General features: G+C 41.9%; 1 protein-coding gene across 1 annotated transcript in view; it reads right to left on the bottom strand.

Annotated features, from left to right (window-relative positions):
- LOC132820916 (superoxide dismutase [Cu-Zn]-like) overlaps nucleotides 1-27,078 on the bottom strand; it is a 59,320-nt gene that overhangs the window by 21,396 nt on the left and 10,846 nt on the right. Inside the window, exon 3 of the mRNA XM_060833273.1 lies at nucleotides 9,857-9,926. Coding sequence (XP_060689256.1) covers nucleotides 9,857-9,926 — 70 coding nt within the window. The remainder of the gene's footprint in view (nucleotides 1-9,856; nucleotides 9,927-27,078) is intronic.

Below are 27,078 nucleotides of genomic sequence, written 5' to 3'. Positions count from 1 at the left end.
AGAGAGGTTGAGTAGATTAGGTTTGTTTTCATTTGAAAACAGGAGATAGAGGGGGGACTTGATTGATGTCTACAAAATCATAAAGGGCGTAGACAGGATAAATAGAGATAAGCTTTTTCTCAGGGTGAGGGATTCAATAACGAGAGGTCACGCTTTCAAGGTGAGAGGTAAAAAGTTTAAGGGGGATACACACTGCAAGTACTTTACACAGAAGGTTGGTAGGTGCCTGGAATGGCGCGCCAGCAGAGACAGTAGAAACAGGCATGGTAGATTCATTTAAGATGCTTTTGGATAGATGAATGAATAGGTGGGGAGCAGAGGGATACAGATGCTTAGGAATTAGGTGACAGGTTCAGACAGTAGATTTGGATTGGCTCAGGCTTAGAGGGCCGAAGGGCCGGTTCCTGGGCTTTAAATTATCTTTGTTCTCTGTTAAATACAATATTGCAAAGTTCCTGCAAGTATTCCTCACAAAGAAAGAAGGTTTCATCCAAAATCAACAATCACTTCAAAAAGTAGGATCAGCTGTGCAGCCCTTCCAAAAATGCTTCTGGTACCCCAACTATTTACAGATATCAAAGCACTCTGTCTGTTAAGCCAATGTTCAAACAAGGCTCTGCAGCAAATCCAACGTCCACAGTGGGCTTTCAATTATTTATTTTCATGAAATAAGTCTAGGCTTCTCTACTTAACTTCAACAACATCAGTTTTTCCACAATCCTTCAAACACTTAAGTTGTACGAGAAGCGCTAAACATGAAGAACCTTTGTAACACAAATGACGAGACAGTTAATACCAACTTCATTGTTCCCAGAACCTGGGTCCAAGATACAAAAATCTTCAACTTATTTCATATAAGCAGGTACAATACGCAACACTATTTCTCTTGGGTTATGAGCGTGCTTTCCACTTTCTACCTCAACAAATTTCAATACATTCTTCACCTTTAGTTCCAAATCAATGACCTCATCCATTGCAGTCCTCACATCAACTGTCAGTAGCATTATCTTCCACATCTGACACATTTTCACTCTAATACCATGCGAAGGGGAGTAGCAAGACTGGGTATGAACAGTTGATGTCACAACCCTCATCCAAGTAGAGAAGGATGCTGTAAATATTAATGGCACAGCAAAAAGAAACATATTCAGGCAAGGGTGGAAACTCATCAGAACAAGATGTCTGCCGATCAACTGGCACTAATTCATAATCTAATTTTCTTTGTAATGTACAACAAATTAATTTAAATTGCAAGTCTTTTTATTCTTTCTTAAGAAGTAGATGCTACTTTGTTACCCATCCCAAGTTTTCTATGATTAAGTGGGCATGACACATTGAAGGAATAGCAACATAACTTCAAGTTAGAATTGTGAAGCTAGAGGTGAATCTGTAAGTGGGTTATATTTCCTTGCCTTCGGCAACCCTTAATCTTCTAGCTTGGTTGAGGTTTCAGGTTCAGAATGTGCTGTCTAAGGACACTTGATGAGCAACCACAGTGCATCCTGCTGCCATTGTGCATTAGTGGCAAAAGATGCGACAGTTTGAGTTGGTGGCTGGATGTCAATCAAGCAAAGGGCTTTCTCAAGTGTTGTTGGAGCTGTACTTAACCGGGCAAGTGGAAACTATTCCATTCTACTCCTTAATTCTGCATTACAGATGGGAGACAAACTCTATGAAGTCAAAGAGTGAATTACTTGCGAAAAAAACTCTCAGCTTCACAGGCCTGCTCACAGTCATTGTATTTATATAGCTGGTCTAGTCCATTTTCTCATTAATGATAGCCCAAAGATGTTGACAATGAGTGGGTTTACTAATTCTAACGGCATTTCTTTTGCTGGAGTTTATTATTATCTAGCATCTTGTAAGTAACATTCAGGCTAACCCTCATCAGTATAAGTGATAACCCACTTCTCCCATTGCCCCCATGAATGGAATGACACCTAATGATGGGGGAAACAATGTTACAAATAAGTAAGGCAAAGAAACATATGTTTGAAGATGCTGGGGGTGCGAGGCATCTTCAGTCTATAATATGAAGTTTAAATGATCCTATTAAATTTTCAGCCCTTAACTTGGCTTCCAGTATTCAAAGTTGATGTGACCTTTAATAAACGAGTTCTGGCCATCTTGATTCCAAACCTGGAACAGAAGTAATGTGTATTATACTATTGCTAGAGGAACTGGGCAGATGAAAATCTGTAATATAAAACTCTAGAGAAAATGTTAAGTGTTAATGATGATTTCCCTTTATTCACCTCAAAAATCAGTCAATAAACTTAAAGAATTCAAGCTGTAATCTTCTGGCCAGAATCTGATATTGAGTTTGTCTTTGTAATGGTAACTCTTGTCCCTTTTTCTAGGTCTTTCTCAGCAACAATTTTACATGAGTTCTCATAACATTTTTGGACTGACTTCAATCCATTCAAGAAATCCTTGCTAGTTTCTGCCAAGCACTTTGTTTAATCGGTTAAAATATTTTTAATAAATATTTTTATTGAAAATTTAACATATTTTTACAAGTTTAAAATAAAAAAACCCAAGTATAAACATTGATATACTATTAAATCTTAAATAAATAATAACCAAAATTTATCAAACAAAAAAAACTGAGAGAAAAAATAAAAACTCAACTAACTACTAATCTAACCTACAACTAACCAGAGTGTATAATTAAGTCTCTTACATTATTCAAAGAAGATTAAAAAAATGACGGATAACACTGAAATTGGGTAGTGAGATACATGCTCGTAATGTACTAACATCAAATCGTAACAAAACCCATATTCGTGCAGGATTCCTCTCCCAAGGGGCCCCGGACCAGCCAGGTTCGCCATCTCAATTAAATAAAAGCCCTTGTTAGGATGGCCGAAATATGTGTACTTATGTAATTCAAGAAGGGCTGCCATATTTTATGGAATAATGCGGTCTTTTGGTGCACCATATTTGTAAGGAAGTCAAGGGGAATACATTCCATAATTAATCTGTGCCATTTCGAAAGTCCAGGGGGGCCCTCAGCTACCCAGTTTACCAAAATATTTTTCCTTGCACAGAAAGAAAGAATAGAAAATAATCTCTTACCGAGTATATGCAGGGAGGATAAGTTTGAAAAGCCCAAAAGGAGAGATACAGGGTCCACTCTAATTTCTGTTCCTAAGATTTCTGTCAGAGCACTTGCTACTTTAGTCCAATATCTACGGATCTTATGACAGGTCCATAAGCAATGTACAAGAGTGCCCACCTCTATTTTACATTTGGGACACATTGGAGATGCTCCTGCCGTAAAGTTTGCCAATCGGTCCGGTGCTATATGGGCCCTATGAAGTATCTTCAACTGAATGGCCCGAGTTCTGTTGCAGATGGTGATTCTTCTGGCGTTTTCCCAAATGTCATTCCAGGTTTCTATAGAGATTTCCAGTCCCAAATCCTGATCCCATGTGTTAAGCAGATTCTCCATATCTCCCGATGCTTCATAATGTAATAAATGATAAATAGTGCTGACGGAAGATACCCCCATTGGCCATAGCACTCTATGTTCTCTTCCTGATTTATAAAGACTATCTTTCTTTTTGTGTATGTAGTCTCGAATTTGGAAGTATCGAAAGAGGTCTCCATTAGGTAATGAAGCTGTTCAAAAGACATCAGGACCCGTGTTTAAACAGATCCCCTAAACATGAGATACCCCTGGATCTCCAGAGTTTGAAAGTGACATCTGTAAGCCCAGGTTGAAATCCCCATGCTCCCACTATCGGAGCATAGGGGGATGTTTTATGTGAGTTGCTCTCATTTTGCCGCATTATATTCCAAGCTTTAATTGTGTTTATTATTATAGGGTTTTTACATCGATCAGTAGTGACTTACCTCTTGTCTGAAAATAAAAGGTTAATAAGTCGGCATTTTACTTGAGAAGCCTCAATGTCCAGCCAGGATTGTGGGTCAGACAAGACCCAATCGGCCATGAAACTTAGTAGGGAACTTAACTGATATTTCCTAAAATCTGGGAAATCGAATCCTCCCCTTGCCTGTGGACGCTGTAGCTTCTTCAGCTTAATGAGAGGCCGTCTCTGATTCCACATAAAGGAACCCAACCAGCCATATAATTTACGTAGTGCCAGCCTCGGCAGCATCACTGGAAGCATTCTCATAGGGTATAGGAGACTGGGCAGGACATTCATTTTAATTAGGGTTATTCTACCCAGCCAGGAAATTGGAAGGTCTTCCCATCGCTGGAGGTCCTGCCTTATCCTTTCCAGTAAATACACAAAGTTAGCCTTGTATAACTGACCAAATACTGGGGTAATAAAAAATGCCTAAATATAAGAAACCCTCCAGGGACCACCGAAAGGGAAAGTGAGATCCGTCCAATAAGTAGGATATACTAGCAAGGCCACCCATTGGCATAGCCTCCAATTTTGAGAAATTAATTTTATAGCCTGAAAATACACTAGATGTATTAATAACTTGGATTAAGCGAGGCACGGACATCAAAGGATTACCGAGAAATAGAAGATCATCTGCATAAAGGGTAATTTTATGTTTACCTGTATCAATCCTTGGGGCCGTTATATTAGGGTCAACACGTATAGCTTCTGCTTGTGGCTCAATTATTAGCGTAAATAGCAATGGCGAAAGAGGGCATCCCTGACAGCAGCCCCTATCCACACTGAAGCTATCCGAGCCTAATCCACTGGTAATCACAACTGCTTTGGGATCACTATACAATGTTGAGACCCATTTGGTAAATGCCTTTCCAATGCCAAACCTTTCCATTGTGTAAAACAAATATGACCATTCAACCCCGTCGAATGCCTTTTCCACGTCTAATGAGACTACTACACCTGGTATCTTTCCCTGATGGCAGACTTGAATCACATTCAAAACCCTTCTGACATTATTAAATGATCTACTGCCCTTAATAAACCCCGTCTGATCCTCCTTTATAATATGTGACAATATCCTTTCTAGCCTCAATGCTAACGTTTTAGAGAGGATTTTAAAATCTACATTTAGCAAGGATACTGGTCTGTATGACGTGCAATCTTCTAGGTCCTTTCCTTTTTTGAGGATAAGAGAGATATTTGCCTCTTTCAGCGAAGGCAGGAGACAACCCTGACTGTCTGAATAGTTAGACATGTCCATAAGTGGGACAGCCAATATTCCTGTAAATTCTTTATAGAATTCAGCTTGAAAGCCATCTGGGCCGGGCGCCTTACGCTCTGAAGTTGCCTGATTGCGTCAAGTATTTCTTGGATTATTAGGGGAACATTCAAGACCGATATCTGTTCTGGAGTTAGGTCCGGAAAGGTCAGGTTTTTAAAAAATGACTGCATCCTCCTAGTCCTGTCTTCGAAATCCTGCGATTTATATAAATCAGAATAAAAGTTTCTAAAGATTGCGTTAATCCTTTTATGATGAGTCAGAATTCCTGTACTTTCCTTGATAGACGTGATAGTTTGAGGGGCCTTCTTTTTCTTTGCAAGAAATACTAAGTATCTACCAGGTTTATCGCCAAATTCATATAAACTTTGTTTTGCAAATAATAGTTCCCTCTTAGCCGTTTGGGTCAGTATGGTGTTTGGAGCTGTCCTAAGGGCCATAATCCTTTGTAATTTGATAACAGAAGGTCTGTCAGCGTATGCTGTTTCAGCCGCTTTTAAGCGAGCTTCGAGCAGACGCTGTTGTTCTACCTTTAATTTTTTCTGGGTCGCTGAGTATAAGATGATCAAACCTCGCACGTAAGCTTTGATGGTCTCCCACATCATTGATGGGTTGCTAGCCGTACCTGAATTAATATCTAAAAAAGTTTTAAATTCTTGATTGAAGCACTTCACAAATTTACTATCTTTCATCAGAAAGAGGTCCATACGCCAATGCTGGGAGGGATGTCTCATTGTTCCTCGCCTTGATTTCCATATATACAGCAGCATGATCGGAAATTGCTATACTGCCTATTTTACAGGATGATATGGAATTTTTAAAAATCAAGGGGGCAAAAAACCATATAGATTCTGGTATGACATTTATGTGGATTGGAGTACAAAGAAAAATCTCTGCCCTGTGGATGAAGGCATCTCCATACATCTACTGGTCCTATTTCTTCGTTCAAATCCACCAATTGTCTAGATCTGGGAGATACTCCTGCAGTACTCTTGGGAATCCTATCTATTTCCGGATCCAAAGTACAATTAAAAATCTCCCCCTATAAATTGTATGACGAGCACCGAGAGCCATCAATTTTGAGAAGGCTTCCGTTATAAATTTAAAAGCATGTGCCAGGGGGGCAATACAAATTTAAGATCCCATATTCCTCTCCATCTATAAGGGCTTTAATCAGAATATATCGTCCAGATTTGTCTTTTATCTGATTTAGGGTTTTGAAAGGGAAATTCTTCCGAATAAGAATAACAACTCCCCTGCTTTTTGAGCTGAAAGAAGAAAAAAAGGCCTGATCAAATCCACCCTGTCGTAATTTCAAGTGTTCTTTATCCAATAAGTGTGTCTCCTGTAAGAGAGCTATATCAACCCTTTCTTTCTTGAGGTTTGATAGTATTTTCTTCCTTTTGACTGGTGAATTACTCCCCTTGACATTCCAGATGCACCACTTAACCGACTGATCAACCATAATCGTCCGGACAAGTCCGAGACCCTATCCAGAACATCCTGAGCATACAGCATATAAAATTTACAAAATTAAAAGGCTCTTTAATACACTCACATCAATATAATAAAATTATTATTTCTAAATTTAAAAAAATATAAAACATATTTAAATGGAAATTTTCCCTCTTGTTCCCAGGGGGTCTCACTTCCTTTCCAACAATCCATCGTATCCTCTCCCAACCAGTGCCCCACCCTTGACCCAGGCACTCCTCGACAGGATGAAGAAAATTCAAATATACTACAGAGCTAGAGTTAACAGTGAGCACCCTACCCCCCCGCCCACACCTGGATATATTTGGTAATGTTAATACCATGTATAAACATATATAACTATAAAATTACAGCCTCAACAAGTAATAATTAAATACAATAATACAAAATAACAGGAGAAAACCTAAAGACAGAAATAAAACAGGATAAGGTAACCACCTCCCCCCACCAACATTATATAGGCCCCCCGGCCTATATATAAAAAAAGGGGGGAGAAAATCACTAAGTAGAGAACAAATAAATAAATCCCTCTCCTCACCCCCCGAAGACAATATTAAACATAAGGTAAAAAAAGAGATTAATATAATAAAAAGGGGGGGTGTAAACTGGAGTGGGGGGAGAGCAAAACAACATCAATTAACTCTTAGATAAATTGTAAGAGAGTCCAAAAATTCCTGGGCCTTTTCCGGCGATCCGAAGTTATACACGGACCCTTCATGGTTAAAGTGTAGGAGGGTTGCGCAAGGAATACTGAATACTTAAGTCCCTTAAACACTTCTTCGCTTCATCAAACGCCTTCTTCTTTCGGACCAGAGACGGGGGAAAGTCCTGGAATAACATAATCTTGGATCCTTTATAAATCATGGTTTGGGGATCTTTCCCAAGAATTCTGGAAACTAAGAGCATCTGCCTCTCCTTATAGCTCTGCAACCAGAACAGGACCGGACGGGGGCACTGGTTCAAGCTGGGCCTGTGTATTGCAACCTGGTAGGCCCATTCTACCCTTACCTGGCCTGATCCAGCCTCCAGAATTAAAAGCTGTGAAAGCCAATGTTTGAGAAACGCTGTAAGCTGGCCTTCCTCTTCCCATTTGGGAAGGTCCAGCAGACGAATATTTATCCGATGACCTCAATTCTTGAAGTTGTCAATGTGATTCTCTAAGGTCCGGACTCACTTTTCGAGTGTCCAGACCCGATCCATGGCCGATTCTGCTGTAGTCTTGGAGGTCGTGGCCTTTAGCACCCCCCATCCTTGATGTTTCCTTGATGTTTCGGTCGTGCTTTTGTAGCGCGGCCGAGAGTGAGTCCCATCGGCTCTGGGACTCTTCGATGAAGGCGTCGATCTTCGCATCGAGTTTAGAGATTATTTCCACGAGGCTTGCCACCATAGGTAAGTCCCCCAGGGTGGCTGCGGACGCCTCTCCTGCAGCTGGAGAGGGTGGGGGAAGGGTTCCTGCCTGCTGAGAACTGCAGACTCTCTTCCCTTTAGTCATTTTTACTGGAGATTAAATTGTTTGAATTCAGTACTAAGCAACTAATTACATGAAGTAAAAACTATTTTGAATGATTTGGTGAGTGTGGTGGAGGTGGGTGACCCACTTTGCCCAAGCCTTGAGAGGAGCACTATAGACTCAGACTTGCTGGGTTGCCGCCATCTTGGATCCCCCAAACAAAGTATTTAACTTGGCATTTAAAGGAAGACAGCAGGAATGCATAATAGGCACTCACCATTTTCACAGTTTATATTCCATTCAGGATGAAGAAGTTAAAAATCACTTCTGTTCAGCACCTAAATCAAGTCAATGGAAGGCCAACTTGTTTATGCAACTTGTTATGATCCCAGAATAGAATTGAGAGAAGGGTAGTCTCCCTCAACATTTGTCATTCATCCAACATTGCCAAAAAAGAATACATGTTCTTTTACCTCAATTAAGCTTTTCGCAAAACATCCGTCAGATTTATTTAGCAACAGAGATTACACTCCAACAGTGCTAGATTATCTGAGGAAAGCTTTGAAATATCAGAAATATAAAAAAACTGCTATGTAATGCAAGTTCTTTTGTCAACACTGCTTCATAAATGCCAGTCACTTTTGTTGAGATCCACAATTTTCTGAGTACAGGAGAAAAAGGGTTTACACTATGTATCAATACACAAAACTAGCTTTGGAGGTGAAATATGAATGATACTTTTGAGGAAAACAGCTAACAGAACTTTTACTGGACGTTCAGCTTCTTATCATTCAGAGTTCCATTCAAATTGTCACCTTTAAAAACTTAGAACTATTTTTGCATGTCATAAAGTTTGGACCCTGAACACAAATCGAAAAATCACCTTTCTCAGGATATTTAATTCCAAAAAAGTGCTGAACAATTGATCAACTGTTAGTCTGCATAATTATTATTATTTGAAGATGAATGGGAGCGATGCCAAACAAAGAGACCTAGGAGTGTAGGTTCTTAGTTCCTTGGAAGTGGAATTGTGGTGTTTGGCAAACTTGCCTTCATTGGTCTCTACACTGACTATAGGAGTTGGGATGTCATGTTGTGGCTGTTCAGGACATCGGTAATACCATTTTCAGAATACTACATTCAATTCTGCTCTGCCTTCTATAGGAAATATGTTGTTAAACTTGAAAGGGCTCTGAAAAGATTGACAAAGATGTTGCCAGTGTCAGAGGCTGAGGGATGGCCTGATGGAGGTTTTTAAAATCATGAGGGGCATGGATAGGGTGAAGAGCGTTTTTCCCAGGGTAGTCCAAAATAGAGGGCATAGGTTTAAGAAGAGAGGGGAAAGGTTTAAAAGGGATCCAAAGGGACAGCTTTTCCAATCAGAGGGTGGTGTGTGTATGGAACAAGCTGACAGAGGAGGTGGTGGAGGTAGTTGAAATTAAATATTTAAAGAGTGTCTGGATGGGTACATGAATAGGAAAGATTTAGAAAGATGTGGGCCAAATGTTGGCCGATGGGACCACATCAGTTTAGGATATCTGCTTGGACTGAAGGGTTTGTTTCCATGCTGCATAACTCTGTGACTCTATGGGATATTTGAAGATTAAGAACTTTACTCAAAGTTACAAAAAGATTTATCAAAAACACAAACATAGGTGGCCTATATGTTTAAACTTTAAATATCTGAAGCACAAATTGATCTACTCAGAACTCTATTTAGAAACTAAATAAAGCATCTTAATGCAAGAAATATCTCACCTGTCTGCATCTTCTGGTCCACCATGTTTTTTGTTGCAGGGGTTATAATGAATGCCCGAACTCATGTACCCTAAAACAAATAATTTTCATTGGAGTTACTTTGTATTAAGTTCTGTAAATAACAGAAAATTACTAAACATGTCTTTTGACCTTGGATCATCACTTGTTTTCTGGCAATTTAGGTTTTTTTTGATCCCATAGAGGAAAGATGCAGAGGACAAATGGAAAATATGCAATACCAACACCACTATAAGTTTTAAATAACCAAATTAAAGAAGCTACACAGATACTCCCATACATGAAGACAATCAGAATGGAGGCATCTCCAAGAAGTACATTCAAAATGTATGAGAGAAGGAAATGAAAAAGAAACAAAAATGGAATCTTCAGGATTAATAAATAATTTTCACCTTTAAAATACCCAAATATTTCACAAAGGGAGATTGAGGAATAGTGGAAGAAAGGTTGGGAAATATGACCAAAAGCAAAATTGAATCATTTTACAGAAGTGGCTGAAGTGGCAGAGGGAATGGCACAGAGAGGTTGGAGAAGAGAAATTGAAGCACAAAAGACTAAATGTTATGAATTAGCTCTCCCATCATACATGATTTCAGAAGAGGCTAGAGTACCCAAAGTGATACTTCAGGGGAGGCTATAGTGGTTTTATTGTTGCACTAATAATCCAGTGACCCAAGTTATGTTCTGGGAGTTCAAATCCACACAGGAGATGGTGAAATTTAAATATGATGCAAATCTGGAACCAAGAATCTAATGAGGACCATGAATCCATTGTTGATTGTTAGAAAAAACATTTGTTTCACTAATGTCCTTTAAAGAAGGAAGCTGCCGTCCTTCCCTGATATAGCCTACATGTGATTCTGACTCGCAGCAGTGTCATTGATTCTGAACTGCCCTCTGGGCAAATTAGAGATGGGCAATAAATGCTAGTCTAACCAGTGATGCCCTCGTCCCACAAATAAAAAGAATTGTGTCCATTTAGAAAACCAATCATAGCATTTTCAATACTAATGAGAAAGGTAAACCATGCACAATGGGTTTTAGTTATGCATCAAAACTTACACAGATCATAACTAAGCAACATTCTACTTAGCTTTTCAACTTGTTTTTTCTTTTCCCTTTAAAAATATACAGATGAAATATTGCGCCAAGATTTAAACTTTTTTGCTTTGGAAATAAAGAGAGTTAAAGAACAACTGGCCCTTTCCGGAAATCTGAAACAAAGGACTGAATCTTATAGGGGTCTGAGCAACATGGAGTGTGGTGAAATCTGTGGGAGAAGCAGATAAGAATTCTAGTGAGGCTTGACACTGTGAGCCACTTGGGCCATCTTTTATGCTTTTCAGAAGTGCTGTATTGGGTTTCTCACTCAGCAGCAACAAGTTGCCAATTAAGGTGCATCCGGAGTACTGTGTACAGCACTGGGAGCAGTTCAGAAAAAGTTGACTAGACAAAAAGCTGGAATGAGCAGACTGCCCCATGACGAAAGGCGAGACAGGCTAAAATTGTATTCTCTGGAATTCTGAAGAGTCAGAAATTACGTAAGTGAAACATAAGATCCTGAGGAGACTCAACCTGATGAGTATGGAAAAGATGTTTTTTCTAAAAGGGAGAATCCAGAACTAGAGATCACAGTTTGAAAATAAGAGGTTATCCATTTAAAACAGAGGTGAGGGAATCAAAATCTTTCGGTATTGGAGGTCTTTGGAATTCCCTTTCTCCAAAGGCAATGAATGCAGTATATTTAAATATTTTCAAGGCAGAGGTTGATAGATTCCTGATTACCAAGGAGAGATTATCAAGGGTGTGCAAGAATGTAGAATTGAGATTTAAACCAGATCAGCCATGATCACAGAATTCCTAGAGTGGGAACAGACCATTCAGCTCATCTAGTCCTCACCAACCCTCCTAATAGCATCCCAGCCAGACCCATCCTCCCCGCGCACTCCATCCCCATCCCTATAACCCCACATTTCCCATGATTAACCCACCTAGCCCCCACATACCTCGATACTAGGAACAATTTAGCATGGCCACCTAACCTGCACATTTGAACTGTTGGAGGAAAGCCAAGACATAGGGAGCCTGTGCAAACTCCACACAGAGAGTCACCCAGGGCTGGAATAAAACCTGGGTCTCTGGCACTGTGAAGCAGCAGTGCTAACCACTGTGCCACCTCATGCCACCCATGATTTCATTGAATGGCAGAGCAGGTTCAAAGAGCAGAGTGGCCTACCCCTTGTTCCTTGCTTCTAATATTTGTAAAGGAGACAAGCTGTAAAATGCTTCATTGACAGCTCAACTCACCGCATTCATCTCCACCGATCTTTCCAAACTCACCTAACAAGTTAGACATTGAGAAACCTCGACATGGAAATCAAAGCAGGCACCTGGCAGATTCAACTCTGAAAGAGTTCCATGCTGCATTTGATCAAACCGAACTTCACGATCCACAAACACCAGCTGCAGTGTCCAGGGACACTGGCATTTGCCAACCCATCACTTTCAAAATTGGCACCTCTTGGATACACTTGAAACCTGCTTTGGAAGCACAGACTTGCATTTTTGGGCATACTGAAAGGTTGCAGCAGTGACACTTCACACAGAGGGTCAGGCACCTAGTTCACGGACTGGAGTAGACGTCATCTCAGGGTGCCTGCTTACTCTCTTAACTCTCACTTACTTAGCACCTACCAACATGCTTCAAGCATCCATGCCTTGCAACACACCAGTTCTAAAGTTGCAATGAGGTGTTCTTTTGTGCAGAAATTCAGACAGGCTGCTTCTCTGTAAGGATCTATCTGGGAAGGGGGAAAATAGACATTCTGCGAAGAGCACACTGAAAAGTCAATCCAATACTTGCAGCATGCACCAGCTGCTTGGGCAGGAAATTCACTGACATTAATATTTTGTGGGGAAAATCACCAGTCTCGGAGTGAGAATCGGGATACAACTACAGAGTTTATTGTACAAAAAAACCGGAGCTCTGGAGAGAAAGGGGCATCCGTCAGGACGGCTGTCAACTGTGAGCCTTCTCTCTGTGAGCACGTCATGATATTTTATACATTTCATGGTATACAAGTTCAAGTATCGAGTCTTTGTTTGTACAGCATGGTTTGATTACAGAAAACATTACAGAGTCATTGTCAGTTTCAGCAGCTATGCGCAAGTCCATTACTGCTGTAATTGGTTGTGATCATTCTTCCTAAGAAAGAAAATCGTTTTCCACTACTGCAAATCTGAAGTATTAACACTTGTATACAGGTAGTTAATATTTCTATTGAAGATGGTGGCTGGACTCAGCCTCTTCAGCGGGCAATAGACATTACTGATATGTATTCTCTCCCCCACCTGCCTTAAACTAATCATCTATGTTCTGTGTCTATTGTGCTGGTATCCTGTTGGCCTCCAGCAGTATCTGGCATATGACTTCTGTACTTTTCCAGGTAATGGCTCAGCGGCCACCTTGTATCTGTGTGCCCTGTGTAATTCCCACTTCCATTGGGAACGGCGGCACGGTGGCTCTGTGGTTAGCACTGCTGCCTCACAGCACCAGGGTCCCAGGTTTGATTCCAGCCTTGGGTGACTGTCTGCGTGGAGTTTGCACATTCTCCCCATGTCTGCGTGGGTTTCCTCTGGGTGGTCTGGTTTCCTCCCACAATCCAAAGGTGTGCACGTCACATCACTAACATCAGTAGATGTTAGTGTTAGGAAGGAAATGGTTCTGGGTGGGTTACTCTGCGGAGGGTCGGTGTGGTATGTTGGGCCAAAAGGCCTGTTTCCACACCGTAAGGAATCTAATCTAATCTCATATAACCAAATAGCCATGTTGGGAATTGGTAGTACAGTTCAAGGGCTGGGAGGGCATTGCTGTTGATCGGGGATCGTAGAACCATAAGTCACAGACACAATCTGCACACAGTCCAGGGATATTAACACAGTAATTAATTCGTTTGGAATGCTCACAGTTATGTTCTCTACACTGGTTCACTAGATGTGAACTGCTGCTAGAAAAAGGCAGAGATAAAACCCAGGATGGGCAGAATCATTGTCAGTTTGATGGGCAAAAGCATGAGATTTGGATTTGCCGAATGCTAGGATATTTTCACAACAAAGACATGAGCCGTTGCAAAATACAGCTACACTTAATTTGAAATCATTAGTTCATTCATTTGTTTTGTGTACAGAGTGAATGTGATTAGGGGTCAGATGCTAGTCAAAGTCAATTTCCAGTAACCACTGATGCATGCAAATTGAACTTGAACATTTCAATAATGTGGAGGGTCAGGTTGTAACTTTGCTCGCTGAGCTGGAAGATTTGTTTTCAGATGCTTCGTTACCATGCTAGGTAACATCATCAGTTCTGAATCGGAAATGATATCATCCACCTTAACCGACCAAAACACAAATAGAAATCGGGACAGAACATCAGCACTTAACTGGAGTCTCACTGATGATGTTACCTAGCATGGTGACGAAACGTCGGAAATTAAACCTTCCAGCTCAGTGAGCAAACTTACAACCTGAACGTCAACCTGAGCTACAAATCTTCCCAAAACCACAATGCGGAAGTTATGTTAGTACAAAAGGCCAATAATGGCTGAAAGGGAACCATTATTCATCCCATTTCCAAAGATCTTGCATCAACCATACATCATTTCAACATCTCTTAGATGGTCTGTACTGAACATCGTGTGAAGTTGAGAAACCAATGTCAGTTCAAGGTGGGATACTGCAGCATTGCAGGACTTCCCTTCTCGATTAAATTGGGTGGTCACTCAAATTTCCTTCTTGATTAAATTGGGTGGTCACGCAACCACACAACACCTTCACCAAGTTGATGCACATGCTGAGCATTAATGTCTCTGGATGATTGTGCCATGTTCCTCGTTATCAAGGTGCATAAATCTTACTGTATGTAGTTCTGCAGAATTCAACAATTAATGTACAGGTAATCTGTGATCACTACTACCTCTTCTTGGAGGTATGTGCCTGCCACTCTGGCTACCGGCACAACCCAAACATTCTGGAATACTTGTTTCCAAGTGTCTTACAAGGCTGGTGACTGGTGCACAAGGGATACAACTTAAACTGTAGTTCGCAACACCACTGTGCAATCCTTGCTAATGCCAAACATAAGCTTCATGCTTCAATGAAGTCTGTGGTGGAGGAGAGTATAGGACTACTGAAGATGTGGTTCCATTACTTGGACTGGTCTGATGGTGTCATCCCAGTATAGCCCACACAGCATGTGCTGCATCATCCTGCCATGCTGTGTTCTACACAATTACAATAAATGAGGAAATAAATGCAAAAGAACTGGGGAATGGGAGCAGTCTTGAGAAGGAAGCTGGTGTGGCCAGGACAAATCCATGCACAAACTCGATAGAACTTAATATACACCTACTTCCAACAAATGAGAGCTGAGTGCAAGAGACAACCAGGGATGGTAAAATATTCATTGGTCATGCTACCAAAATTTAGATAGCATTGTTGGGGTGGATTTCAAACACTAATGGTTTTATTTGCTTTCCCTTTTGCTTTTAATAAATAAAAGCTGATGTTTGGACTTTTCTGATTGTCCAGTAGAGATATGTCACATATAGGCAAGCAATGATAAGTTGTGGGACAGCGTAACACTGACTTACAGGTTGTTGAGTATGTGTGGCACAGTGGTTGAATTGCAACACAGTTGAGAAAAATGTAGTTTTATGTGCAGTGGTGTGTCAGTCATTTTGCTATGTGTCATGGGCTGCATGACTTTATGGCTACCATGTCAAGATGTTACTGGTGAAGCGCAACACCGGATTGTCTCTGGGTGCACAGTGGCCTTCAGGCAGATATCTACTCAGTGCAGGATTGTTCTGGGAACAGATGGGACCAGAATTGGACATATGTTACACCAAAGAGACAAAGTATGTATTTAGATACAATTTGGTAAGATACAGTGAAATAACTTATTAGATCTCAGGGGCAAAAATCTCTCCAAAATAAAACAACTCCAAGGTAACTTAGGATACACAAAAAAGCAAATTCTGCCCAAACAAAGACAATGTTGGAAATGCACCACAGCTCGAGCAATATTTGCAGAGAGCCAGAGTTAAAATTTCAGGTTGTAACCTCTCACAACTAGGGCCCATTTAGTCATTCAAACCTGCTCTGTCATTGAACACAATCATTATTTTAACTCAAGTTAAAATGTTAATCTCCACTGTACTATACTTCTATCAAAACAATTACTTAATGACTGATTATTAAGTAATGATCAGTCGGCCCTCGATGTTGCGAGGATCTTCGGCCCTCGATGTTGCGCCGATCCAAGCCCACCTAACCTACACTAGTCCACTATCCTCCATATGTCTATCCAATGCCCGTTTAAATGCCCATAAAGAGGGAGAGTCCACCACTGCTACTGGCAGGGCATTCCATGAACTCACGACTTGCTGAGTAAAGAATCATTCCCTAACATCTGTCCTATACCTACCACCCCTTAATTTAAAGCTATGCCCCCTTGTAATAGCTGACTCCATACGTGGAAAAAGGTTCTCATTGTTAACTCTATCTAAACCCCTAATCATCTTGTACACCTCTATCAAGTCACCCCTAAACCTTCTTTTCTCCAATGAAAACAGCCCCAAGTGCCTCAGCCTTTCCTCATGCAATCTTCCTACCATACCAGGCAACAACCTGGTAAACCTCCTCTGCACCCGTTCCAGTGCCTCCACATCCTTCCTATAGTATGGCGACCAAAACTGCACACAATACTCCAGATGCAGCCGCAACAGAGTCTTATACAACTGCAACATGACCTCAGGACTCCGGAACCCAATTCCTCTACCAATAAAAGCCAGTACACCATATGCCTTCTTCACAGCACTATTTACCTGGGTGGCAACTTTCAGAGATCTGTGTACATTGACACCAAGATCCCTCTGCTCATCCACACTACCAAGTATCCGACCTTAGCCCAGTACCCCATCTTCTTGTTACTCTTACCAAAATGAATCACATCACACTTAGCTACATTGAACTCCATTTGCCACCTTTCTGCCCAGCTCTGCAGCTTATCTATATCCCGCTGTAACCTGCCACATCCTTCCTCACTGTCAACAACTCCACTGACTTTCGTATCATCTGCAAACTTGCTCACCCAACCTTCTAGCCCCTCCTCCAGGTCATTTATAAAAATGACAAATAGCAATGGTCCCAAAACAGATCCTTGCGGAACACCGCTGGTAACTGCACTCCAAGATGAACCTTTACCATCAACTACTACCCTCTGTCTTCTTCCATCCAGCCAATTCCTAATCCAAACCTCCAACTCACCCTCAATGCCATACCTCCGTATTTTTTGCAGTAGCCTACCATGGGGAATCTTATCAAACGCCTTACTAAAATCCATATACACCACATCTACCGCTTTACCCTCGTCCACCTCCTTAGTCACCTTCTCAAAGAATTCAATAAGGTTTGTGAGGCATGACCTGTCCTTCACAAAACCATGCTGACTATCCTTGATCACATTATTCCTATCCAGATGTTCATAAATCCTATCCCTTACAATTCTCTCTAAGATTTTGCCCACAACAGAAGTGAGATTCACCAGCCTATAGTTACTAGGGTTATCCCTACTCCCCTTCTTGAACAAGGGAATCACATTTGCTATCCTCCAGTCTTCTGGCACTATTCCTGTAGACAACGAAGACATAAAAATCAAGGCCAATGGCTCTGCAATCTCCTCCCTTGCTTCCCAGAGAATCCGAGGATAAATGCCATCAGACCCAGGGGACTTATCTATTTTCACCCTTTCCAGAATTTCCAGCACCTCTTCCCTACATACCTCAAAGCCATCCATTCTAACTAATTGTGACTCAATATTCACATCGGCAACAATGTCCTGTTCCTGAGTGAATACTGACAAAAAGTATTCATTGTCTCCCCAATCTCTTCAGCCTCCACGCACAACTTCCCATTACTATCCTTGACTGGACCTATTCCTACCCTAGTCATTCTTTTATTCCTGACATACCTATAGAAAGCCTTTGGGTTTTCCCTAATCCTACCAACCAAGATCTTTTCATGTTCCCTCCTTGCTGCTCTTAGCTCTCTCTTTAGATCCTTCCTGGCTACCTTATAACTTTCAATCGCCCACGTCTCATCTTTACATCGGCCGCCCTCTTCCCTTTAACAAGGGATTCCAATTCCTTATTAAACCACGGCTCCCTCACACGACCCTTTCCTCCCTGCCTGACAGGTACATACTTATCAAGGACACTCAATAGCTGCTCCTTGAACAAGCTCCACATATCGATTGCACCCTTCCCTTGAAACCTACTTTTCCAAGCCACACATCCTAAGTCATGCCTCACCGCATCATAATTTCCCTGCCCCCAGCTATAACTCTTGCCCTGTAGTGCACACTTATCCCTCTGCATCACTAGAGTAAAAGTCACCGAATTGTGGTCACTGTCCCCAAAGTGCTCACTTACCTCCAATTCTAACACCTGGCCTGGTTCGTTACCCAGAACCAAATCCAGTATGGCCTCACCTCTTGTTGGCCTGTCTACATATTGTGTCAGGAAACCCTCCTGCACACATTGGACAAACACCGACCCATCTAACGTACTCGAGCTATAGCTTTCCCAGTTAATATCTGGAAAATTAAAGTCCCCCATAACAACCACCCTATTACTTTCACTCTTCTCCTGAATCATCCTCGCAATCCTTTCTTCTAAGTTTCTAAGACTATTAGGAGGCCTGTAGAAAACTCCTAACAGGGTGACCTCACCTTTCCTATTTCTAAGCTCAGTCCAAACTACCTCAGATGGCGAGTCTTCATCCATCGTCTTTTCCACTACTTAATACTATCTTTGACAAGCAATGCCACACCTCCCCCTCTTTTACCCCCACCTCTGACCCTACTAAAACATTTAAACCCTGGAACCTGCAACAGCCAATCCTGTCCCTGTTCTACCCATGTCTCCGTAATAGCCACAACATCAAAATCCCAGGTACAAACCCACGCTGCAAGTTCACCTACCTTATTTCATATACTTCTCGCATTGAAGTATACACACTTCAAGCCACCTTCCTGTTTACAGGCACCCTCCTTCGAGACTGATGCCATGTTCCTAACCTCCTTACACTCCAGGTCCTGCACCCTAAAGCTACAGTCTATGTTCCCATGCCCCTGCAGAGTTAATTTAAACCCCCCCAAAGAGCACTAGCAAACCTCCCCCCAAGGATACTGGTGCCCCTCAGGTTCAGGTGTAGACCATCCTGTTTATAGAGGTCCTACATTCCCCAGAAAGAACCCCAGTTATCCAGAAACCGGAATCCCTCCCTCCTGCACCATCCCTGTAGCCACGCATTTAACTGTTCTCTCTCCCTATTCCTCGACTCTCTATCACGTGGCATGGGTAACAAACCAGAGACAACAACTCTGTTTGTTCTAACTCTGAGCTTCCAACCTAGCTCCCTGAAAGCCTGCCTAACATCCTCATCCCTCTTCCTACCAATGTCGTTGGTGCCAATGTGGACCACGACTTCGGGCTGCTCCCCCTCCCCCTTAAGGACCCGGAAAACACGATCAGAGACATCACGTACCCTTGCACCTGGGAGGCAACATACCAAACGTGAGTCTCTCTTGCCCCCACAAAACCGCCTATCTGTGCCCCGATCTATCGAGTTCTCAATAACTATTGCTCTGCTCTTCTCCACCCTTCCCTTCTGAGCAACAGGGACAGGCTCCGTGCCAGAGGCCTGAACCCCATTGCTTACCCCTGGTAAGTCGTCCTCCCCACAAGTATCCAAAACGGTATACTTGTTCTTGAGGGCAACGGCCGCAGGGGGTCACTGCACTGGCTGCTTCCTCCCAGCCCCCTCACTGTCACCCATCTGTCTGCAATCTTTGGAGTTACTACTTCCCTAAAGCTCCAATCTATGACCCCCTCTGCCTCCCGAATGATCCCAAGTTCATCCAACTCCAGCTCCAGTTCCCTAACACGGTCTTGGAGGAGCTGGAGATGGGTGCACTTCCTGCAAGTGTAATCTGCAGGGACGACCATGGCATCCCTCACCTCAAACATGTTGCAAGAGGAACATTGCACTGCCTTCACCGCCATCCCTATAAAAGTAACCTTTAAAAAAAAACTAGGTCTAAACAATAGAACAAGCAAAATGCAGCAATTACCTGCTTACCACAACCTGCTTACCTGCTTATTATTAGGTTAGAGGAGGAGGGCGGGCGGGAGGCACTACTTCTGTAGTGCCTCGGGTTCCTCTCCTGCGCGCCTTTATAAGAAAAAACTCACCCAGGTAAGCTTGCGCTACACCAGCTTCCGGGTCCGCTCAGGGCTTTTCTTACAAAAAAACTTTCGAATTTAAACCGTTAAACAAACGTCACCGAGCTTTCAAGCAGCCACTGCCAAACAGCCCTTACCTGCTCCGCTGAGGTACTCTTTCAGCAAACTTGGGATACTCACTGATCTAACTCATTAATGCATATCACAAGTAGGTATGGTACAGTGGCTTAGTGGTTAGCACTGCTAACTCAAAATGCATCGTATAATTCTATCCTCTGCTTTCCATCTATCAATATTCGATTAATGCTGACATATTATCCCCAATTCTAGACCATTCAGCCTTTCGAGCCTGCTCCGTCATCCACTATAATCATGGTTGATCATCCAACTCAGTACCTTGTTCCTGCTTTCTCCCCATGCCCTTTGACCCCTTTTGCTCCATGAACTGTATTGTATTCCTTCTTGAAAACATTCAATGTTTTGGCCTCAACCCTTTTCTGCGGCAAAAAATTCCAAAGGCTCACCAGTCTCAGGGTGAATAAATTTCTCCTCATCATCATAAACTCTTGTGGGGTACCTTATTACAATCATCTTGAAAATCCAAAAATATTCAAACTCATGGCTTTCTATTTTTGATATTTTAAGTTAGATCCTCAAGAGTCTGACAGATTAATTAAAGACCATTTTCCATCCATAAATTCATGTTTACACTGAAATACCCTGGCACATTTTTCTCAGAATTCAAACTCAGTTTGGGTTTCTTCGAGACTACTCAGTTCCTGATCCAATTACAGTCATAGTCTAATCATGAATAACAGAGCTGAATTCAAGAAGGAAGACAAGATTAACTGTTCTTGACATCAAAACAGAATATTGCAGCAGGATCTTCTCAGTGGAGTGTCCTGGACTTAGCTGTTTCTTCAATAAACTTACCTTCATCATAACTCAGAACTGCAAATGCTCACCGATGATGTACAATGTTCAGCACGAAATCATGGCACTCTAGACACAGACACTGAAGCATCCCACCTCTAAATGCAACAAGATCTCAAAAGCATTGAGCCTTAGCTAATAACTGGCAAGTAACATTTGCACCAGACAAGTGACAGACAATAACTATTGTCTCAACTATACACTCAATGGCATTCACATTACTGAATTCCCCACTATCAAAATCTTGGGAGTTACAATTGTCATGGTAGTGTTAAAATATGGATCGATTTTAAATTTCCGTCATCTGATTTTAATACCTGGAACATTTCATAGACTAAAATAGTTTCAAAACAAGAAAAAACACTTATTTAAGGTTGCCACCTGAAAGGTTACGCCAAGCTCATTAAGGCAATGCATAAGACGAACAAAGACATGAGTCATAGGCTACTGTTGGAATATTGCATGCAATTCTGGTCTTCTTCCTATCGGAAGGATGTTGTGAAATTTGAAAGGGTTCAGAAAAGATTTACAAGGGTGTTGCCAGGGTTGGAGGATTTGATCTATAGGGAGAGGCTGAACAGGCTGGGGCTATTTACCCTGGAGCGTCGGAGGCTGAGAGGTTTACAAAATTATGAGGGGCATTGATAGAGTAAATAGACAAAGTCTTTTCCCTGGGGTCAGGGAGTCCAGAACTAGAGGGCATAGGTTTAGGGTGAGAGGGGAAAGATATAAAAGAGACCTATGGGACAACCTTTTCACTCAGAGGGTGGTAAGTGTATGGAATGAGCGGCCAAAGGATGTGTGGAGGCTGGTGCAATTGCAACATTTAAGAGGCATTTGGATGGGTATATGAATAGGAAGGGTTTGGAGGGATATGGGCTGGGTGCTGGGCAGTGGGACTAGATTGGGTTGGGATATCTTGTTGGCATGGACAGGTTGGACCAAAGGGTCTGTTTCCACGCTGTACATCTCTATGACTCGAAGACCTCAAGGATTCTGTAAATAATCTTATTGCTGATGACACAAGTTATACTGTTGTGGTCTCAGTTTTTTTTTTGTAGATATTTTTATTGAAATTTAACATTTTTGAAAATGTACAAAAATAAACAAAACTCTCAAATACAAACATTGATGTACAATTAAATCATATATACAATATTCATAATTTAACAAAGAAAAGAGAAAGAAAGAAAACAAAAAAAAAGAAACGAAAAAAGAAAGAAAAAAAAACTCAACTTTCTACTAATCTAACCTATAACTAACCAGAGTGTATACCTAGTCTCTTACATGCTCGGAATGTATAAACATCAAATATAATAAAACCCGTATTCGCGCAGGATTCCTCTCCCAAGGGGCCCCGGAGCAGCCCTGTCTGAAATCTTCACTAAATAAAAGCCCTTGTTAGGATAGCCGAAATATCTGCATTTATATAATTCAAAAAGGACTGCCATATTTTATAAAATAATCAGTCTTTCGGTGCACCATATTTGTGAGGAAGTCAAGGGGGATATATTCCATAATTAATCTGTGCCAATTTGACAGTCCTGGGGGGCCCTCAGCCACCCAGTTCACCAAAATATTTTTCCTTGCACAGAAAGAGAGAATAGAAAATAGTCTCTTCCCATGCATATCCAGAGATGAGAGGTTCGAAAAGCCCAAAAGGAGAGATACAGGGTCCACCCTAATTTCCGTTCCTAAAATTTCTGTCAGGGTATTTGCCACTTTAGTCCAGTATCTGCGGATTTTCTGACAAGTCCACAGACAATGTACAAGAGTACCCACCTCTATTTTGCATTTAGGACACATTGGAGATGCTCCTGCCTTAAATTTTGCCAGTCGAGCCGGAGCTATATGGGCCCTATGAAGTATCTTTAGTTGGATAGCCTGAGTTCTGTTACAGATAGCAATTCTTCTAGCATTTTCCCAAATGTCATTCCACATATCCTCAGAGATTTCTAGCCCCAAGTCCTGCTCCCATGTTTTAAGCAGGTCATCCATGTCTCCTGAGACTCCATCATGTAGCAAATGGTATATAGTACTAACAGAGGATGCCCCCGCTGGTCGTAAGACATTACGTTCTCTGTCTGATTTATAAAGACTATCTATTAATGTAGTCTTCCTCTGTATATAATCTCGAACTTGGAAGTATTGAAAGAGATCCCCATTAGGTATTCTGAATTTCAGACGCAGCTGCTCAAAGGACATCAGGATCCCATCTTTAAATAGGTCCCCTAAGCATGAGATGCCCCTGGATCTCCAGAGTTTAAAGGTGGCATCTGTAATCCCCGGTTGGAATCCCCATGCGCCTACTATTGGTGCATGGGGGGATGTTTTATGTGAGTTACCCTCATTTTGCCGCATTATATTCCAGGCCTTAATTGTGTTTAATATAATGGGATTTTTACAGTGGTCTGTAATGATTTTCCTCTTATCTGAAAATAAAAGGTTAATAAGTGGGTATTTTACTTGGGAGGCTTCGATATCCAGCCAAATTGATTGTGGATCAGATGAAACCTAATCAGCTATGTAACTTAGTAGGGAGCTTAACTGATATTTCCTAAAGTCTGGGAAGTCCAGTCCTCCCCTTGCCTGTGGAAGCTGTAGCTTCTTCAGCTTAATAAGGGACCGTCTATGGTTCCAAATAAAGGAGCCCAACCAGCCATATAATTTACGTAGGGCTAGCCTTGGCAGCATCAGCGGGAGCATTCTCATAGGATATAAGAGACGGGGCAGAACATTCATTTTAATTAATGCTATTCTCCCTAGCCAGGAAATCGGAAGGTCTCTCCATCGCTGGAGGTCCTGCCTTATCCTTTCCATTAATTGTACAAAATTAGCCCTATACAGCTGATCAAATACTGGCGTGATAAAAATACCTAAATATAAGAAGCCCTCCAGGGACCAACGGAAGGGAAAAGGGGATCCGTCCATTAAGTGGGGTATCATAGCCAGACCACCCATTGGCATGGCTTCCGATTTTGAAAAATTAATTTTATAGCCTGAGAATGCACTAAATGTATTAATAACTTGAATTAGATGAGGCACTGACATTAAAGGATTACTGAGGAATAAGAGAACGTCATCTGCATAGAGGGTAATTTTGTGTTTACCTGTACCAATCCTCGGGGCCGTTATATTAGGATCAGTCCGGATGGCTTCTGCTAATGGTTCGATTATCAGCGTAAACAACAATGGTGAGAGAGGACATCCTTGACGGCAGCCCCTACCCACACTGAAGCCATCCGATCTTAACCCATTAGTAATAACAGCTGCTTTGGGGTCATTATACAATGTTGAAACCCATTTGGTAAACACCTGTCCAACGCCAAACCTTTCCAATGTGTAAAATAAATATGACCATTCAACCCTATCAAATGCCTTTTCCGCATCCAATGAAATTACTACTCCTGGTATCTTTCCCTGATGACAGGCTTGGATCATATTCAAGACCCTTCTGATATTATTGGATGATCTGCGGCCCTTAATAAATCCCGTCTGGTCCTCCTTTATAATATATGGCAGTAAAAAATCCCACCTCCATCGCCCCTCCCCCTAGTCCCTCCTCCCTACCTTTTATCTCAGCCGGCTTGGCTCTCTCTCTCTTATTCCTGATGAAGGGCTTATGCTCGAAACGTCGAATTCTCTATTCCTGAGATGCTGCCTAACCTGCTGTGCTTTGACCAGCAACACATTTGCAGCTGTGATCTCCAGCATCTGCAGACCTCATTTTTTACTCGAAGATTTTAACCTACTGCGAATCCTCTTACAAGGATGCCTTCCTTGAAGAAGCTCTCTTCCTCCCTCTACAAGGATTTCAGTGAGTCCCTCTCTCACTGCACCCCCCAGGTCATCTCCTCTGCACAGAAGCTCTTCAGCCACGTTCCTCATTTCCCCTCCCCCCACCTTGTCTCAGTCGGTTCCCTCAACTCAGCACCGCCCTCCTAACCTGCAATCCTCTTCCTGACCTCTCCGCCCCCACCCCACTCCGGCCTATCACCCTCACCTTGACCTCCTTCCACCTATCCCACCTCCATCGCCCCTCCCCCTAGTCCCTCCTCCCTACCTTTTATCTCAGCCGGCTTGGCTCTCTCTCTCTTATTCCTGATGAAGGGCTTATGCTCGAAACGTCGAATTCTCTATTCCTGAGATGCTGCCTAACCTGCTGTGCTTTGACCAGCAACACATTTGCAGCATATATGGCAGTACCCTTTCTAGTCTTAGTGCTAACATTTTTGAGAGAATTTTAAAGTCTACATTTAGTAAGGATATTGGTCTATAAGATGCACAATCTTCTGGGTCTTTTCCTTTTTTGAGGATAAGAGAAATATTTGCTTCTTTCAGCGTGGGCGGGAGACAGACCTGACTATGCGCAAAATTATACATATCCATAAGTGGGTCAACCAATATTCCTGTAAATTCTTTATAGAATTCAGCTTGAAAACCATCCGGGCCCGGTGCTTTTCCGCTCTGAAGTTGCCTAATTGCCTCAAGTATCTCTTGGACTGTTAAAGGGGTATTTAGGGCCGACACCTGTTCCGGAGTCAGGCCCGGGAAGGTCAAATTTTTAAAAAATGACTGCATCCTCCTAATCCTATCTTCACAATCCTGCGATCTATATAGTTCAGAATAAAATTCTTTAAAGGTCGCATTGATCTTTTTATGATCATGAGTCAGGGTACCTGTACTTTCCTTGATGGTCGGAAGAGTTTGAGGGGCTTTCTTTTTCTTTGCAAGAAATGCTAAGTATCTACCCGGTTTGTCGCCATATTCATATAATCTTTGTTTCGCAAATAATATTTCCCTTTTAGCCGTTTGAGTAAGCGCGGTGTTTAAAGCTGTCCTAAGAGCTGTAATCCTCTGCAATTTTGTGATAGAAGGTCTATCAGCGTATGCTGTTTCGGCTGCTTTTAGGCGAGCTTCGAGCAGACGCTGTTGCGCTCCCTTCATTTTCCTCTGGGTCGCTGAATAGGAGATGATCAAACCTCGTGCATAAGCTTTGATGGTCTCCCACATCATTGACGGATTGCTAGCCGTACCAGTATTAATTTCTAAAAAAGTTTTAAAGTTCTTGGGAGAAGTACTTTAAAAATTTGCTATCTTTTATCAGGAAGGGGTCCATACGCCAATGCTGAGCAGATGTCCCATTGTTCTTTACCTTAGTTTCCATGTATACAGCGGCATGGTCAGAGATTGCTATAGTACCTATTTTACAGGTTGCTATAGAGTTTAGAAAAATCGATGGGGCAAAAAACATATCAATTCTTGTGTGACATTTATGTGGATTAGAGTAGAAAGAAAAATCTCTACCCTGTGGATGGAGACATCTCCATACATCTACCAATCCTAATTCTTTATTCAGGTCCGCCAGTTGTCTAGATCTGAGAGATACTCCAGCGGCACTCTTGGGAATCCTGTCTATTTCCGGATCCATAATACAATTAAAGTCTCCCCCTATAATTGTATGACGGGCACCAAAGGCCATCAGTTTTGAAAAAGCTTCCGTTATGAATTTAAAGGGGTGTGCCGGGGGGCAGTATACATTTAAGATCCCATATTCCTCTCCATTTATGAGGGCTTTAATCAAAATATATCGTCCAGATTCGTCTTTTATCTGATTTAGAATTTTCAAAGGGAAGTTCTTCCGGACAAGGATAACGACTCCCCTGCTTTTTGAATTAAAAGAGGAAAAAAAGGCCTGATCAAATCCGCCCTGTCGTAATTTTAAGTGTTCTTTATCCGACAGGTGTGTCTCCTGTAGGAGAGCTATATCAACTCTCTCCTTCTTAAGATTTGATAATATTTTCTTCCTTTTAACTGGCGAATTACTCCCCCTGACATTCCAGGTGCACCACTTAACCGACTGTTCAGCCATAATCATCTGGACAGATCCGAGACCCCTTGGGAGGGGAAACCCTATTTAGAACATCCCGAGCATGGAGCATACAAGATTTACAAAAGTAAAGATTC

The sequence above is a fragment of the Hemiscyllium ocellatum genome, chromosome 12, assembly GCF_020745735.1.
Source record: "Hemiscyllium ocellatum isolate sHemOce1 chromosome 12, sHemOce1.pat.X.cur, whole genome shotgun sequence".
Taxonomy (NCBI): Eukaryota; Metazoa; Chordata; class Chondrichthyes; order Orectolobiformes; family Hemiscylliidae; genus Hemiscyllium; species Hemiscyllium ocellatum.
Note: the sequence above shows the minus strand (reverse complement) of the source record. Positions and strands in the feature narration are given on the sequence as shown.